At 43.9% G+C, this 16,209-nt stretch overlaps 1 protein-coding gene across 4 annotated transcripts in view; it reads right to left on the bottom strand.

The window, feature by feature from the left end:
- The window catches only part of LOC119648013, a 416,281-nt gene that overhangs the window by 363,283 nt on the left and 36,789 nt on the right, over positions 1-16,209 (bottom strand). For 3 of the 4 annotated variants that reach the window (XM_038049415.1, XM_038049416.1, XM_038049417.1), the window contains exons 2-3: positions 8,611-9,108; positions 1,030-1,236 (exon numbers count right to left, since the gene is read on the bottom strand). In XM_038049415.1, the coding sequence (XP_037905343.1) occupies positions 1,030-1,236; positions 8,611-9,108 (705 nt within the window). Of the gene's footprint in view, positions 1-1,029; positions 1,237-8,610; positions 9,109-9,503; positions 9,736-16,209 lie in introns of those variants that run through there. The other variant, XM_038049418.1, reaches the window with a different exon arrangement.

The raw sequence follows: 16,209 nt of genomic DNA, 5'->3' as shown, positions 1-16,209 counted from the left end.
ACCTGTCTTCGTCGGCAATCCGATTTGCGACTTTGAAGGCATGAAATGCCGCGGAAATAGTTCATGCAACAATGAATAAATAGCCCGAGAAACTAAAGGTTTGTGTGAAAAGTCATTTCCTTGGCTGTCACTGGCATCCTTAGATTTGTCTACAACTACTTGCATCTTCTGCTTAATTTTCTTTCAAATTCGTGCCGATCCACCCCGGAACCTGGCGGATTCAGGCCTGATGAGAGGTGATGAAATTGGGAGGATTCCTTTCGGACCCGGAGTTTTTAAGGTACCTGGAATAGAAATTTGAACAAAAAACCGGATGATAGGGGGAGGGGGAACCCGCTTAAATAATCACCCGGGTTAGCATAATCATGACAAACTACAGAAAGGATGGCGAAAATGAAGTGTTTGTGAGATACTCAACACAGAGTCACTATCTTTCAATTAACAGTCCACGGAAGGAAGGGGGTCATTTATCCATCCGTTATATTTGAAGTACCAAGTTCTACTGGTTTTTTCTTCCTTCTAGATCCTCCATCCAATCAGCTTTATTCCAGATTAAATAATAATAACAATCGTTGACGCGGCAATCCAATTGGATCAGGACCAGGAGATGTATTAGAGCACTTCATTCCAGACGGCAACGGTACACTGCAGGATTACAGTATTCTTTAGAAGGCAATGTGGATAGCTCGCCCGTGATTATTAACCCTGGTCTGATGCAGGTACTTATTCATATCTCAGGCGAGGTCAAGTCACGATACAAATCCCATGGATACCAGTGAGAACCGTGACCTTCCATACGACAGCCTGCTGCTCTAACCACTGAGCTTTCAGGACACATTTATTGAGATAAATTTAAAGCACTTTCAAAGGAACTATAACTTCTTCCTTTGTGGATTCATCATGGTTTTCATACAAAATCTCATTTTAATTCGAATTGGAGAGTCTTTTCCTTTTTATATCTGAAATATCGAAGTCTATTGCCATATAGTTTAACTATTATATATAAATTAACTATATATGCAAACATACCTGTCCAATTTCATGTTCCTCTCTAATCCTTATTAACATTTCCGCCAGTGGTGCCAAAAATTGCTCCTCAAAACTCTTCAAGCACCCATGATAAGTGCATACTAGTATGTCACGTGCTTGCCTTAACAAAACCCGTTTCGTTTTCTCGTAGTAGAGAGGATAAACTGCTTCAAGATATCTGTCTAGTAAACTTTCCAATCCGGTATCCTGAAAAATAGATAGGTTGCATATATTAATACAATATTTAGAATTTTTATAACATGGTCTTGTAATGTAGCGAAAACTATGAGCGGCTTGTTTCTGTCAAATATTGGGAAAAAGTTGCTGATGGAGAGCTAAGAACCGCTCCATAATGAAGGCGGTTTCAAGGCAGTCTGAATACTAAGCGGCACAAAAGGACGCGGGGGTATTATCAACTGCGGTGAGTTCTGGACCTCTTCAAACTACGTGGACAAATCGACAATAAGAATAGGTCTTGCGCGGGATTGAACTTTTGCACATAACTCGTACCAACATTCAGATTTTGAGATAGTGACGAAATAAGAACGAATGACATTCATTTAGTCCATGATCTGTGATTTCAGCTGACACTTTCCCTGCTAAATAGTCCCATCATTTTCCTTGACCTCAATAAAGAACTATTTCCATCTGTTTTGTTGCCGCTTGTTAGTTTTTCTGGGAAAATCTAGAAACTAACAACTCTATGTTGTTTTGATGTCAGTCAGTTTCCTCATATCACCCCCCACCCTTGGTTGGGTTTGCTAATGAGAACCGTAAGGTGAGGGCAAAATTAGGTCTTATTTTCCTTAACTGCACTACATCTTGAGCTGTAATTTCATCATAGCGTCGAGGATTTTGACTTCCTTCAATCATCATCATCATCATCAACGGCGCAACAACCGGTATCCGGTCTAGGCCTGCCTTAATAAGGAACTCCAGACATCCCGGTTTTGCGCCGAGGTCCACCAATTCGATCAATACCGAAGAAAAAATCTGCCTTCAACTTAGCTATATTTTTTGGCGAGATAGCGTTAAGCATCGATCGCCGTGTGAAGATGTTATCCTGATTGTTCAGCTCTGGATCGGCTCCTTATCCCTTGGGAACGTTAGGAAAGTCATGGTGGTGACTCATCTTGTATCCTGTTGTAAATCCGTTTCCATAAACTCATGTTCGACAGGGGATCACGGTATGAGTTGTTGAGGGCTTCTTTCAACTTATGATCCTCTCAGTTTCAGTCTGCCGCGTTCCGCGAAATCTGCACTGTGGAATGAATGGGCCAAACTTTTCAGTTGGTAAAGGAAACGGTCCATCGAAAATAGACTGCCACTTTCGGTAAACTTCAGATTCCAAGAGTGGCTACGCTCCACTTTGTCACTAAAAGTGGTAATCCAGACTGAACAATGGGGTTGAATCTCGGTAGGACATAATGTCCCATAAATAGGATTGTATTTCCGCTGCCATCATCTTTTCATCGTGAATGAGGGATGAAATATTGTGCACAGGGTGCGATCTTTGCATTTTCAGCAATATTCATTTTTCACCGGTTTTTCTCGAGAAGGAAGGAAAAATAATGGAAAAGGCCACAAACGTTGACATCTAGAAAGAAAAGGTAAGCGTATTCGTAATGAAAATATCTTACAGTAAAGGATGCTAAGGCCCGTATTCTCAGATATTTTTGGAAGTTGAAAAACACCGAAAAAAAATTGAAGGCACCTTACAGAGCTCAATAGGACATGAGCAAAAAAAAATTGTTTCAAAAGGAAGAAGTTGAGAACTAATTAAATGGATAGAGCTTCTTGTTAGGGGCTAATGTCGTCCATGTATATTGGTCTGGAAATTAATAAGCGTACGTGAAGCCTAGCATAGATACCATAGCTTTTTAATTTGCACAACCTTACTCATCTCTATTTGCCAGTCTAAAGAAGCTCTTGATAGTTTTCGGGAACCCATGTTGGGCGCCATTTATTAGAACCCATAGTGTGCCTTTTGCCAACCGTAATTGTGGAAAGACTGTAGGCACTCTTACTGGCCGCAACTCATTATCTGAGCATGTGTTCAGGATTGAAATCTTACCAGATGATACGGGTCCACCTCGCAACGAGAAAGAAGAACCCATGGAGCACTTCTTATGTGAGTGCTGTGCCTAAGGATGCACCAGACGTCAGACTTTTGGTGCTGATGTATATACTCCAACGGCAGTAAGTAGCATCACAGCCACTAACGGAAATTTTGCTTTGCATAAGGAAATCTCAGATATTCCTTTAGACTTCCTAATGGAACGAAGAATTGAAGGAACTTAGAACCAAATGCTCGAGGAATTATTCACCAATCGAGCAGAAGATTCGATAATTCAGGCAAACAGGATAATTCTAGAAACCTGAAATAAATAGTAGAGGCACTGTTTCCGCAAAGGTTGAACACCGTGATTGAAGCAATCAGGGATCCTTCTTTGACTCAAGAAGATGAGTTGCTTAAAGTGTGTAAGAAAATTAGCGATAAGAAAACGCTGAGATCTGATGGCGTTCCGAACAAAGCAGTAAAAGATTATGTCCATACGAAATCAGACATTTATATTCAAACCATGCAAAAATGCCTCGACTAAGGGATGTTTCCTTAAAAATGGAAGAAGTAACCTTCGATTTTGTTATTGAATGGAATTGAATGACCGAGAGACCGCTCCTCATGTAGTCCAATATATCCTCTAGATACTACAGTACAAATTCAAGCGGGAACAATTGGCAACCCATTGCCGGAGGCAGCCGAAAATGGAAGAGCTCTATCAGGAATGCGATCCACTGTCAATGGAATAAAAGTGGTGGTGGACATGGCAGCTGCTGTCACAGACTGTGCTGTCACAGATACTTTGGATGTGAAGAGTAGTTTCAACTCGTCAAACCAGTTCTTCATCAAAAGGTCGATCATCTTCCCGCTAGCTGAGAAACTGACTAGCTACTTGAGGGACAGGAAACTAAAATATGACACGAGCGAAGGAAATCAGCAGGCATCCGTTAGTGCTGGGTGCGAAATATCATGTACGATAGAATTTTACGCCTACCCTCCCGTAGGGAATAAAAATGGTTGGTTTAGCCGAAGACATTGCCGTGGCTGAAAGCAGCAGCAAATGAAACAATCCGGAAATCCGTCGTTGTTGGGCTAGTACTCTTGGGTAATAAAACGGAAGAAGTTCTAATAATAAGTTGCCAGAAACTGAACTACATAGAAAAATGAGCTAGAAATCAGACCGCAAGAAGCCAGGAGGCAGCCAAATACCTGGGAGTGATGCTCGGTAATCGGCTAACACTTGAGGTGAATGTGGAACATGGTAAGAAAAAGGCATCAATGTTACAGGCAACACCCACACTCTTCTACCAGATATCACTGGCGAAGCTTCACTGTTACCAAAAAATTGGATTCCGCCAGTTTGAGTCTATGGAAAAATAACGGATGTGGGAGGCACAGAACATTGGAAGAGTTATTGGGAGTAGATAGGTATGGTAGGTATCAGTGGCCGCTCCGAGGGGCCCAATTAGCGCTGTGGTGTGCTGTTTTAATGCCACAAACTGCAAACACCATAACTGCCGTTTTGAGGGCAGGGAGGCAGAGCCCAGCTGGCTCCGATATTCAGAGGCAGCCCGTAGTAGTATCCACGAAGAAATGTAGCTCTCCCTCCCTGCAACTAGAAATCTCACTGAGGTCCCCAAAGAATGGTTTAGCCAGTGTCCTTAGTCTGATTCTAGCTACAGTTGGGCAATCGCAGAGAAAGCGGCTGAGGGTCCCCCCCCCCTTCTCCGCAGCTTCGGCAATGCAAATTATAGGGTATGCCGAGCCTGGTAGAATGGTCCCCTATGGACCAGTGCCCTTGCAGACCGCCGTAATTTTAAATGCATTTGCACGCGTCTTGCAGAGGAGTTCTCGTGATCGGGCTATGTGCCTTGACGTGGCACAGCTGGTAAGCCTTTGCCATCTGAGGCCCGCGGCAGCTAAGTAGTGCGAGTAGACTCCGCCCTTGACAGCCGCCAGCGAGACACCGACTGTACCCGCCCTCTATGTTCCTATGCCCGTGAACCGAGAGAAGGGTCACCTTGAACCTGCCGCCGAGTCTGTTGTAGTGTGGAGGATGTCGTTGCTGAGTACAAGGCCTTAATGGCCGCTTGGCTGTCGGTCAGAATGGCCATGTTGCGCTTGAGGCATGGATCATGCTCTAGCCATCGACATACTTCGAGTATCGCCGATACTTCCACTTGGAATACACTGGTGAAACCTGGGAGATCATACAATTCAGATACACTGTATGCATTCGAGAAAATCCCCGCCCAGACTCCACAAACCATCTTTAATTCGTCGGTAAAGAATACTGTGTCATAACCTTGCAACATGCCGCCGGTCTTCCGCTGTGCCCTGGTTGGGAAGTCACAGCAAAGTTTGTTGTGAAGTTCAATGTGCGTGTGGCATAGCCCGTGGGGAATTACCAGATTTCCCGAAGTACTTCGTCTTGGATGTTGCTGTGGCCGTGTGACTTCGCTGCCCAGTATCCGGACTCACGTAGTCTGACGGTACTGCACGCTACAACGTATTTAATGTGAGGGAAGATCCAGGAGTACATTGAGAGCATCTGCCAGGCAGGACTGCAGTGTCCCAATAGCACCACCACCAGCGATTCTTTGATTTCTATTAAGCTTCGTTTTATTGTATTTTTTCATCAAAGCAATACAATAGAGCCGTACGTTAGGATTGTACGGAGCATCGCGGTGTACATACATCCAGGGAACCATCCTCGGCCGGAGACCCCATTTCTTTGCAAAGGTTCTCTTCCAGGTATAGCAGGCTATACAGGTCTTCTTAACACTCAGTTCTTTGTTCAATCTTCAATTTAGTTTTGGATCCAGGATTACACCCGCACACTTTACATTGGAGGAAAGAACCAACCTTTGTTCATTCAGCCGTGGTAGGTGGAATTCAGGTATCCTTGTCTTGGTGGTGAATAGCATCAGTTCCGTTTTGGTTGGGTTTATGCCGAGTCCTCTTCTTGCGGCCCGCAGGCACACCTTTCCCAACGCTCCTTCCTCGGTATACTCAACTACTATATACCCCGCTGCTGTCCAATATTCGTAAAATTTCTTCCATCACCGTTAACCAGAGCACCGGTGAGATGGCACTACCCTGAGGCGTGCCTCTGTTTACAGCTCTGGTCAAGTGATTGCTTTCCATATCCGACTGGATTATCCTGGTACTTAGCATGAATATAATCCAATGCGAAAGATACCCCTCCAATCCAATACTGGTCTTGTTGAAGGTTCCCTCTATATCCAAGAAGGCAGCTCGGGTATACTGCGTGTACTGCAGTAACCGCTCAACCGCGCCAATTACCTTATGGAGAGCGGCTTGAGGTAGGCTGCTGGGACTCAGAGAAAGGCGTTCTCTCCATAATTGCCCTTAAGTAAATGTCCAGGACGCGTTCTAGTGTCTTCAGCACGAAAGAGGTCAAGCTGATTGGTCGAAAAACCTTCGCGTTATTGGAAGAACTGGATTCAGTTCTTGCAATGCCTTCTGATTCTCGGGTTCCCATACATCTGTTTGGTAGAAGATATGTAGTTACCTTGAAACGTAGAGAGAACAGGGAAGTCTAGATTCAATACGGTGGAACTGCTCTGGATACCTGGTCATTGTGGCATTGAAGGAAGTAAAATCTCAGGTGCTTTAGCATGCTAGGACCGGAATCAGCAATTGGAGTACCAGTAGCATTGACTAATGCTGTTTTCAAATACTCGGAACAAGCTTCCCACAATGACAGGTGGCAGAGCCTTAATGCTGCTAGACACACCAAACTTTCCCTGTTAGAACCATACATGAGAACCGCTAAGTTTATCCTGTCGAAAATCAGGGGAACTTGCAGGAGTAGTGTAGGCATTCTGACAGGCCATAATTCACTAGCTGAACATATGATCAGAATAGGAATCATTCAAGATGATACGTGTCCCTTCTCTCGCAGCAGACATCAGATTTTCGGTGCTGATGTTTTCTAATTGCAAAGGGGGGTATCACGTCCACTAAAGGAAATCCTGTGATACGTTAACGAATCCGAGATATTCCGTTGGATGGGGATGTCGAGTACAATGGGCCACCACGGCCTGAATGTTGAGGAGCTACATATATATATAAATTTCTTCCCCTCCCCCCATACACACACATACACAAGCTCCCGGAATCGATGACATGCCAGCCGATCTCTTAAAGGAATAGAGAGATACCAATCGAATCTACAAAGTAATCAACAGAGTCTGGACAAGCAAGCCACTACCTGGAGAAGAAGTGTAAGTATACAAAAAGGGGGATCGCCAGCGTTGCGAAAACTGTAGGGGGATCTCATTGCTGCGCACCTGCTACAAGGTTTCGGCGAATATAATCAAACGGCGGCTGAGACACAGTACAGACATCGGTTAGTGAATGCCACAATGATTAACAACGAGGGCTAGGTAAAAATCCAAAATGAACTGCTACAAAGCTTTCCCAAAGTGTTAAGACTAAAGCAAGAGGATGGTATCGTTTCCACCCTTTTCAACTTGGTGCTCGGGTTCATTGTCAGGAAGGTAGCCTCAGTTGATACCTGAGGTACGTTACTGGTAAAATTGGCACAATTGATGGCGTACGCAGGCAACGGGGATATTCTTGCCCGATCGATGCTTCGGGCGAAGAAAGTGTTCGAGCAGTTCGATTCAGCAGCGGGGGGAAGTGGGGTTTAGGGTCAAGGAATTCGAAACGGAATACGTGACCCAAACCTGAAAGGTGGCTGCTAGTATACAGAAGATTTCAATTGATGAGCATAATTCTTAACAGGTAAACCAATTAGTCTACTAAAGAGCCCTACTCTGGAAGGACGGAATTGAATCAGATACAGTCATGACTTGTATGAATTATTTGACGACTCAATACCATCGACACTAGTCAAAATCCGCAGGCTGCGTCGAATGAATGCACGAAGGAAGGATTCCAAAACGAGTGCTGTAAGTCAGAGCCTAGGGTAGCCGACCAAAAGGGAAGCCAAGGAAACGATGGGAGAATTCATTGTACACAGATGGGAGATCAATTCTAAGATTTTCCATTTGGTCTGCAGCGCCATGGAAAACGGAGCATTTGCTACCATCACATGACTTAATGTCCTTAAAGATTTTTTTTTTTGGGTTACATTAGGTCTCTGGCTGATGTATGATGTATGTCTATGAGCTTCCAATAATTGGCTCTACAATAATGGAATTAGTGGGGAATGTCAATTAAATTTATGCGAAAATTCATCACCAGACAAATGAAATTAAAGTCATCAAAGTGGTTCTTCTATCCTCGAAGGATAATCGATTATTACCAGCTTTCATTGAAGGGCTCTGGAGAATTGAAATTATGATTATCGGAAAAGAAATGTGAAGTAAATATAAATCCAAGCGACCCATATCTTTCGGTTTGCGGATATTGTAGTGTATTTTACTATTAGCGAAAGGTAAAGCCACCGCTATGAGGCTACTATCTCCTATCCGCTCATAATATTCAATTTATGCCTGAAAAATTTTTATTTAATCATTAATATTTACCATAATAGGAACTTTCGTTAAAGATGCCTTTTCAGCTATTCCATTATCCACATCAGCATTTAATCCACTGGCCGACTCGTCCTTCACCGATAAAATTGGCTCACTTTTCGGCTTCATTTCATTGCTCCCACCTCCTCCGGAATCATCTGGCTTGGTGATATCGGGAGGTTCCGCATCCTCCACATACCATGAGGACGTAGCACTGCTAGCATGTGAAGTCGATGGCACATTGCAACAATCGGGATTTTGGCATGTCGTGTTGCCTTGTGAATGCTGCTGGCCCGTCAATTTGTCCTTGCACTTTTTCAGGTAGGATCGTACACGTGACTTGCTTCTACGCACTTCAATGTGCCCAGGATTTGCGTCTACTGATTTCCGGAGGCCCATTTCGACATCATTTGTTGCTGCTTCATCATTTTCAGGTGGTTCCGATTTTGTTGATTCGGTCCACGCATCATCAGGACATTTTTTCGCTGCCGCGGTTTTGTTGGGTGCAATCTGAAAAATACGTGAAAAATCATTAAAATACTGAAACGGTGTCGCACCTGTAGCTAACTATAATGCAATCGATTCCATAGTGCATTGCACCTAAGCAACCACATGCAATTATGCAGGCGGTGGAAATGGGGTAGGTCAAGTCTATGAAATGCACAAGTGAAAGTAATTCTACTGCATGGCCTGGATTTATTGCAAAGTGTATGCACGAATCATTTCCTTAGACCAGTTAAGCCTAACAAATGCCCTGCTGCCATTGCCTGGGCGATTGATGGAGTCAGTCACGAAACGTAATAGCGGAATAACCTCTCGTTTGTCACAACAAATTTTATCGATCCACTTAAGTTGTTATTCCGGGGATGTGGTGCGTGTTTCCAACAACTTAGCAGCTAGCATACCTTTTTCCTAATTGAGAACATCGTCCTGATGCCATCCACGTCCACGTAAACTCTCAAATTAATGATATTTTCGCGTTCTTTCCGTTTCACTTCCTTTTATCTGAATTTCGCACAATAAGGAATGTAAATCTACATGACATACACAAGGACCGCAAACGCAACATTGCTACCGAACGTACACAAAATCTTCGACTGGAGACGTAGTGAGGGATTTCGCAGGACTTGTACCCGCGCCTTTTTAGGAACTCTCAAATACTATGGCGATTCATTGAAATTATTGCCTCGCCTAGAAAATAACTGACGAACGAACGGAAGGAACGCAGGCGCCTTATAGGTTCGCATATCCTCGCGAATGTGTACTATGCCGGCTCGTCCTGTGTTGTCGGAGGGTGTTACACTCTACTATCACAGATGTAGTGCGGAAGGACGAATAAATCGTAACCGGGATAACAGTCGTTCGAGTGATTTTCAATCTAATGTTACTTCTGGTTGAAGGAATCGACAGGCATCCTGAATACAGGATAACATTTTTGTTTGGAGACGATTAAATTTTGAATTGATTGGCTCTGAATTTGCTGGGCATTTGCAGCTCAGAGGGTATATATACAATCAAATTTGCTTTGATTGTGCCATTTGGTCGAGAAAGCAAAATGTGATGCTTTCAATTCACCTTCGTGTTCCAGAGTGTTGGGGTTGGTCTACGTTGGGAGTAAATTTCAAACAATTTAGAATCACGGAAGTTACATTAACTTATTGTGCTAAATTTAGCGAGTTGGTTGTAGGAACACCACACAGAGTTATAGGGGTTGGATATCTCAAATATGTAGATTTGTATAGTTCTTTTATGTAGGAAGCTTCGTGGGTAAGGAGCAGATGTTTTAAATCAGAGCAGAAGCGAAATTCTGTTTTTTGGTTCGTCCTTCGGAGTCCTTCCAACTTCGGAGATATGGGCGGACCACTGATACCAGCGGACTACTGAATCAACTAATCTGATCAAATGTACCATAGATATGCTTCGTTTATAAGAGCTCATATTTGCAAAGGTATCAGGAGTTTTCTATCTCTAGGCATTTTTTCAGGATTTAGAATTAATTAACCAAGTACCCTTATTTGGTATTATAAATCACCACTTCCGGATAAAAAATGTCCCTAAAAGGATCGTAAAATCTTTTTATTCACTTCATGCATTGCGTTTTATATTTCAGATGAGACAAATTCTTAACGCCACCAAATCTATGATTTTGCATGATAGAGTTCATAGCCTTCATATTGTCAAAGTTGAAAAGGAGATTGCCAATTCGAATTGCGGTTGTTTTTGGAGGTCTGATTCTCTTCTAAAGTAGTGATCACAGTTTGAGCTCCTTTCCTCGAGTATCAGTTCACCATAGCAATCCGCCCCCAGCTAAAATCGGGAGGTTTTGTATAGATCCAAGAAGATCATCTTTGGTTTGCCACGGAGGTCCAAACTGAACGCGTGCTTCCCACGCTTGAGGATGTTATAGGGACCCTGATCGTGCAGACTTCAAGCTCCCTAGGAGTGTGAACCGCTGGATGCGCACGACAACATGGTGGAGGCTGTTTTAATTTGGAAACGGCTTCCCATAGTAAGCGAAAAAGTTCGGACACCGTACACCTGTTTAACAGGACTGGCAGCAAACTCTTCGCAAACGGCCATGTAGAACGAAAGGGAAGACCTGCGACCACGCGACTCGTCGCCGCCATAATGACTGCCTTAAGCAGCCCGTGAACTGCGGATGATTAATGATTGTCTGTTGGAATTTGAATCGTAAGAGTTTCCTGAAAAGAGAGTAGATTTGAATTGCATCCCTTGGTCACTGATGATTGAGGCGGCAGCATCAGAGCACGGAATTCACTATCGGCATAGGGCCTCAACATATGACTGTGCTGTAATGTTCTTCAGAGGTATTGCCTCAGGCTACCGTGTAATCAGATCAATGGTGTGAGAGAATACTTGTAGCCTTGCTCGAGGTGCGCGGTATTGAAGGGTTTTATCGACTTAGGGGGCACAACTACTTACTTCTTAGGATGCCTAGTGACCTTACGATGCACTCTCTGGCCCAGTAATTCACGTCCTTTTTCATTGACGGCCAGAAATATTTGCTGGAGATTAGCTAGTTCGTTGTCTGAATGCCGGAATGCGCGAGATCGTGCACCGAGCGAAGTACTTCATTACGAAAAGCGGGCGGAACATATGTCTCACATCTCGGTGAGCTGAAGATGGGGAACTCCTTGAATTTATATATTGGGAGTCCGACTGCAGACTCTGAAAAACTGCGTTATATTTCTGAGCCGCAAAAATTGCCGAAAAACCGACTGAGGCTGGAATTTTGTTCTCAAAGATTTGGGACAAAGCGTCATCGACTAAGTTGTTTTACCGGACACATTTTGAATGTTCGATATGAATTGGGTTATGAAGGTTAAGTTGCCGGAAGGCAAAAGTTAGAGGCTTATGGTCCGTGAACAAGGTTATTGGTCTGCGTTGAAGCGAAAAACGGAAGTACTTGGTGCTTAGATACGCGGCTAGTAATTCACGATCACAGGCGCTGTAATTCCGTTGGACGAAACTCAACTGTTTTGAGAAGAAACACAACAGTTGCTAGCTTTGATTGATCATCTGGTGAAGAATAGCATGTACTGCGATGTCTCAAGCATCAACGAACACGTCTAGAAGGGCACCTTGTAGAGGGAATGTTGCTGTTGCTTGGTGGTTTCAAAAAATTGGACGGTTTCTGGAGGCCATTCAACCCTTTGCGATTCTTTGGTCCTAGGAGTAGACAGGAAGGCGCTAATTAAGACCCGGTGGTAAGCGGCTTTGTGCAAGAAACGACGGTAGAAGTTTGCTATGCCCAAAAACTTTCAAGAATAAAATCTTTGACAGTTTTTTACAGCAAAAAACTCGCGATCGCTTGAACCTTGCCTGGATCAGGTTGTAAGCCGGCTGTGATGGAATCCTTTAGAAATTTCACCTATTATTGCAGATTTACCAAGAAGGCGTTGAAAAATGCGCTCGAGAATTGCCCGAGGCTTAGACTGGACGGAAGACGAGACCAGAATGTCATCCAAGCTTTTATTTCCTTGGATGACATTCTGGAGAGTTCAAGTTTCGTAGTACAAGTGGATGTATCTCTTGAAGGTTTGCGCCACATTGCAGAAGCCAAAAGTCGGAGTAGGGTGCAGATTGTTGTGTTTGGAATATCTCCGGGAGCTATAGGGTAGTAGGCTTTGGCGAAATCAGAGGTCGAGGAAGCACAACAGTATTGTAAATAATGTGCAAAGTCTTGGATGAGTGGAATGGGGAACCGATCGTTGAGTATTTAGGCAACTATAATCTCCACAAGCTCTCCATTCAAATTCAAATTGAGTGGCTACGACAAAATGCTGTTATAAGGTCTGTATATACCGTGGTTAATTAGTTCGCTGAACACTTTCCACGTAACGGCGAACCTATGGGTTGGCAGAGGTCGCACCTTCGTGAAAATTTGGAAACCAGTAGGGTTGATGTGGTGCTGAACATTATGCTTCCCTGCTGAGAAGGAGGAGAGCGCGAATCCGTAGGTCGGCAATGTCCTTAAAAATAATGGGAAGGGTATTGTTTGCTCAGGTCCAAATTTATTCTGACGGCCGAAGAGAGTTTGACGAGTCTATCAGGCGACATCTACCCGCATTGCAGCATCACGTCGCGTTATAGTACACTCCCCCTCCCCTTAGTAGGCCCAATCCTCTGTTAGCACAAGTGCGGAAGTCTCGGTTCTCCCTGTCTCCAGATACCACAACCTATTTCTTCAACACCTGAAATTAGCGGCTGCAAAGTTCAGCTATAGGCAAGTAAACGTGAGTCTTGAGTCTGGGTTTACAACTTTTCGTAACACTTCATTTTCGCTGTCATCAGTGTTCTTAAATTAGGCGCAGACCTCCTATGGGCAAACACATATTTCTCAGAAACGGTTACATCGATGGAGACCAAATTCTGTGAGAACGTGGAAATTGTGAATGCACATGCATACAGTGAGCTACAACGCTCTATGTCGAATTTTACGGGGAGTACATGAAAATGGGGGTGTACAATTTTTTTCACCAAATACAGCAGTGTGGGGTATCAAAAGAAAGGTCTCGATTAGTACTTTCTAAAACTGGTCTCAGCTTTGACATTCAATTCACAAAAGCGGGAGGGAGAAGGCGGAAAATTGGCATTTTTTCTCACGAACCCGCTTTCAGAACCTACACAACCGAAAAATGTTAAAAGAGTCAGGAAACTACCACTATATGAGCGGTTTATTTTGAAAGTGGTATAAGTCACATTATTTTTAAATTGAGATATTTATGAATTTGCATTTGAATAAGTTTAAAAAGAAAATGATTCTTTCCAGCATACATAATTTTGTTTGGCAGTTGGAAAATCACTATTTTTCCATTACGTTAAATGAGCTCGAAATAAACAGTTTACAAAAATTATTGATTGTATTAATTTTATCCAATGTATTTAACTGAGATGATGTTTTGAAAGCTCAATAAAAATTGATGGGTAAATTAGAGACAATAATTTCGACGTAGCCCGAAGCCCGGTTGTGAAAGGAGGAGGGGCAGATAGCTTCAGTCTGAATAGCTGCACAACACCGCAGCCTTTCAGGGGATAGGTGAGGAAAGTGCAGGAACTTTGCAGTCTTGCGGATTACTCACTGAGAAAGCTATCATTGCACCTGGCAGTTAGGGATAAAATACAAACCCAAAAATGAGAAGAAAGCCGGTACGGATAACCGGCGGAAGTCGTCTGATTTGGTTACTGGGTCGGGCTCCCGTTGTGGACAGCACGGCGTCGAAACCACTAATCGTGGAGAGGTACGACGTCTAGGCGCTACGACGACCAGCAGCATGGTTCCGCAGGCTGCAGCTGTTTCACGGTTCACGTAGGCAACAGATGAAGTGGACTAAAAAATTTAACCTCTTCATCCACTCCTACAACGAATTAACGGCGGGGATGAGCCGCACTGCAGGCAACAGTTTCAGTGCTCACCAAAGCACTCTTCGCCACCGTCCAGCTGAGGTCTCTGTTGAGGTTCGGCACGAATTCCAAAGAGCGTCTATGGAATTCTTGGAAATGGATCCTTTGCATAGACCTGGTATTCCCAGGCTCTATGCAACTGCAGCAACTACGGGAATTCTATCTCAAATCAATGAAGAGATTGCTTCTCGACTGTGTGCTGATATGTTGGTTATGCAACTATAATCACTTGTGTATTGTGGTGCAGCTACGGCTGTCAGATTACACAGTCAGAAGATTCGCTTTCGCGTTATTGGTTTGGAACGTCGGCGTGACACACTAAGGCGGGAAATTGCTAGACTGACTCAATTCACCTTTGTCAATGCCAGCAGACGGGTGAAGAATAAAATGCAGAGAGTTTACAGGAACTGTGCCACACCAATGAGACACCTGTAGTTGAAATTCTGGACACATTAAAGCAGAAACTTTCTGTCGTATGCAGTATGTTGCGACGGTATGGCGAAAGTCACTACAGGCGTGTCCAGAATGCAACATAAGCGAGGAACCAGCGAAGCTTTTTCAGATCTCTCATTGAATCCCAACAGAGCGTTCAGTCAGTACAGTTTTGGGTAATGGAAGCGAAAGAATACTGGGGTGGACTTTGGAGGTCCAAAGGTGGTGCTGATCATGCTGAGTGGATCACCGCCAAAGGCATCAGCCATGCTAAAACGTCTGGCATGAATTTTGGGGATGTTACCGAAGAGGTGGTTCGAAGAGGCATAAACAGCTCGAAGAAGAACAGGCACGTGGGCTGGATCGGGTGTAGAAGCTCTGGTACAAAAAGTTCACCAGTATACGTGGTCGGTTAGAACATAGCATAAATCAGGTCATGAGTCGGCTGGACAACTTTCTATTTTTGCTCATTGCGGATTACCTACCTTATCCCTGTCCAAGGAACAGAAGGGCTGCGGAGTTGGGTCAAGGTGTTGCAAAGGGCTACTCATTATCGACTCGGTAGTAGTAGGACAAGCAACTAGAGGCCAAAGAAACCACTTTAGTTGCTTTCTCGATTATGCCAAGGTTTTCGACAGTGTCCCGCTTACTTGGCTGATCTGTATCGAATTGATCCGAAACTAACAAAATTTTTGGCGACAGTCATGGTAGGGAGCATACCAGCTTATTACTGGGTACATCTTAGGGTCCTAATACCTCAGAGCCAATCCATATACGGAGGCGCATCTTCCAGGGATATTCGTTGAATCCCCGTTAGTTTTTCATGCCACTGAACTTCCTTTCATGGCTACTGAATGATGTTAGAGTATAGCTTACGTGCTAAGTGTGAACTGACACACTTGATGTATTTAGATGGCAGGTGCTGACGACCACCTTAGAAATCTGTTGCGAATAGTAGATATGTTCAGCCGTGGTATTCGGATGGAATCTGAATTAGACAAGTGTCGAATCCAAGCCATCCGCAAAGGTCATCACGAGCACATGCCGGACATAGCATTGGTAACCTTCACATCGAAGCTATGATGGAGACAGACTTTTGCAAGTACCTAGGAATTCTGCAAGAAACCCATGCTCGAGTTGGTGATGTGAAGGATGCTCTGCTGTCCTAATTCCTCCGACGTGTAAGGTTGGTGCTGAAATTGCATCTTTCGGAGAAGGATAAACTGAGGGCATTGAATACATTCGCTATCCCTT

Source organism: Hermetia illucens, chromosome 2 (assembly GCF_905115235.1).
Source record: "Hermetia illucens chromosome 2, iHerIll2.2.curated.20191125, whole genome shotgun sequence".
Classification (NCBI taxonomy): domain Eukaryota; kingdom Metazoa; phylum Arthropoda; class Insecta; order Diptera; family Stratiomyidae; genus Hermetia; species Hermetia illucens.
The sequence above is the reverse complement of the archived record's forward strand: the minus strand, read 5'-3'. Positions and strand labels throughout refer to the sequence as shown.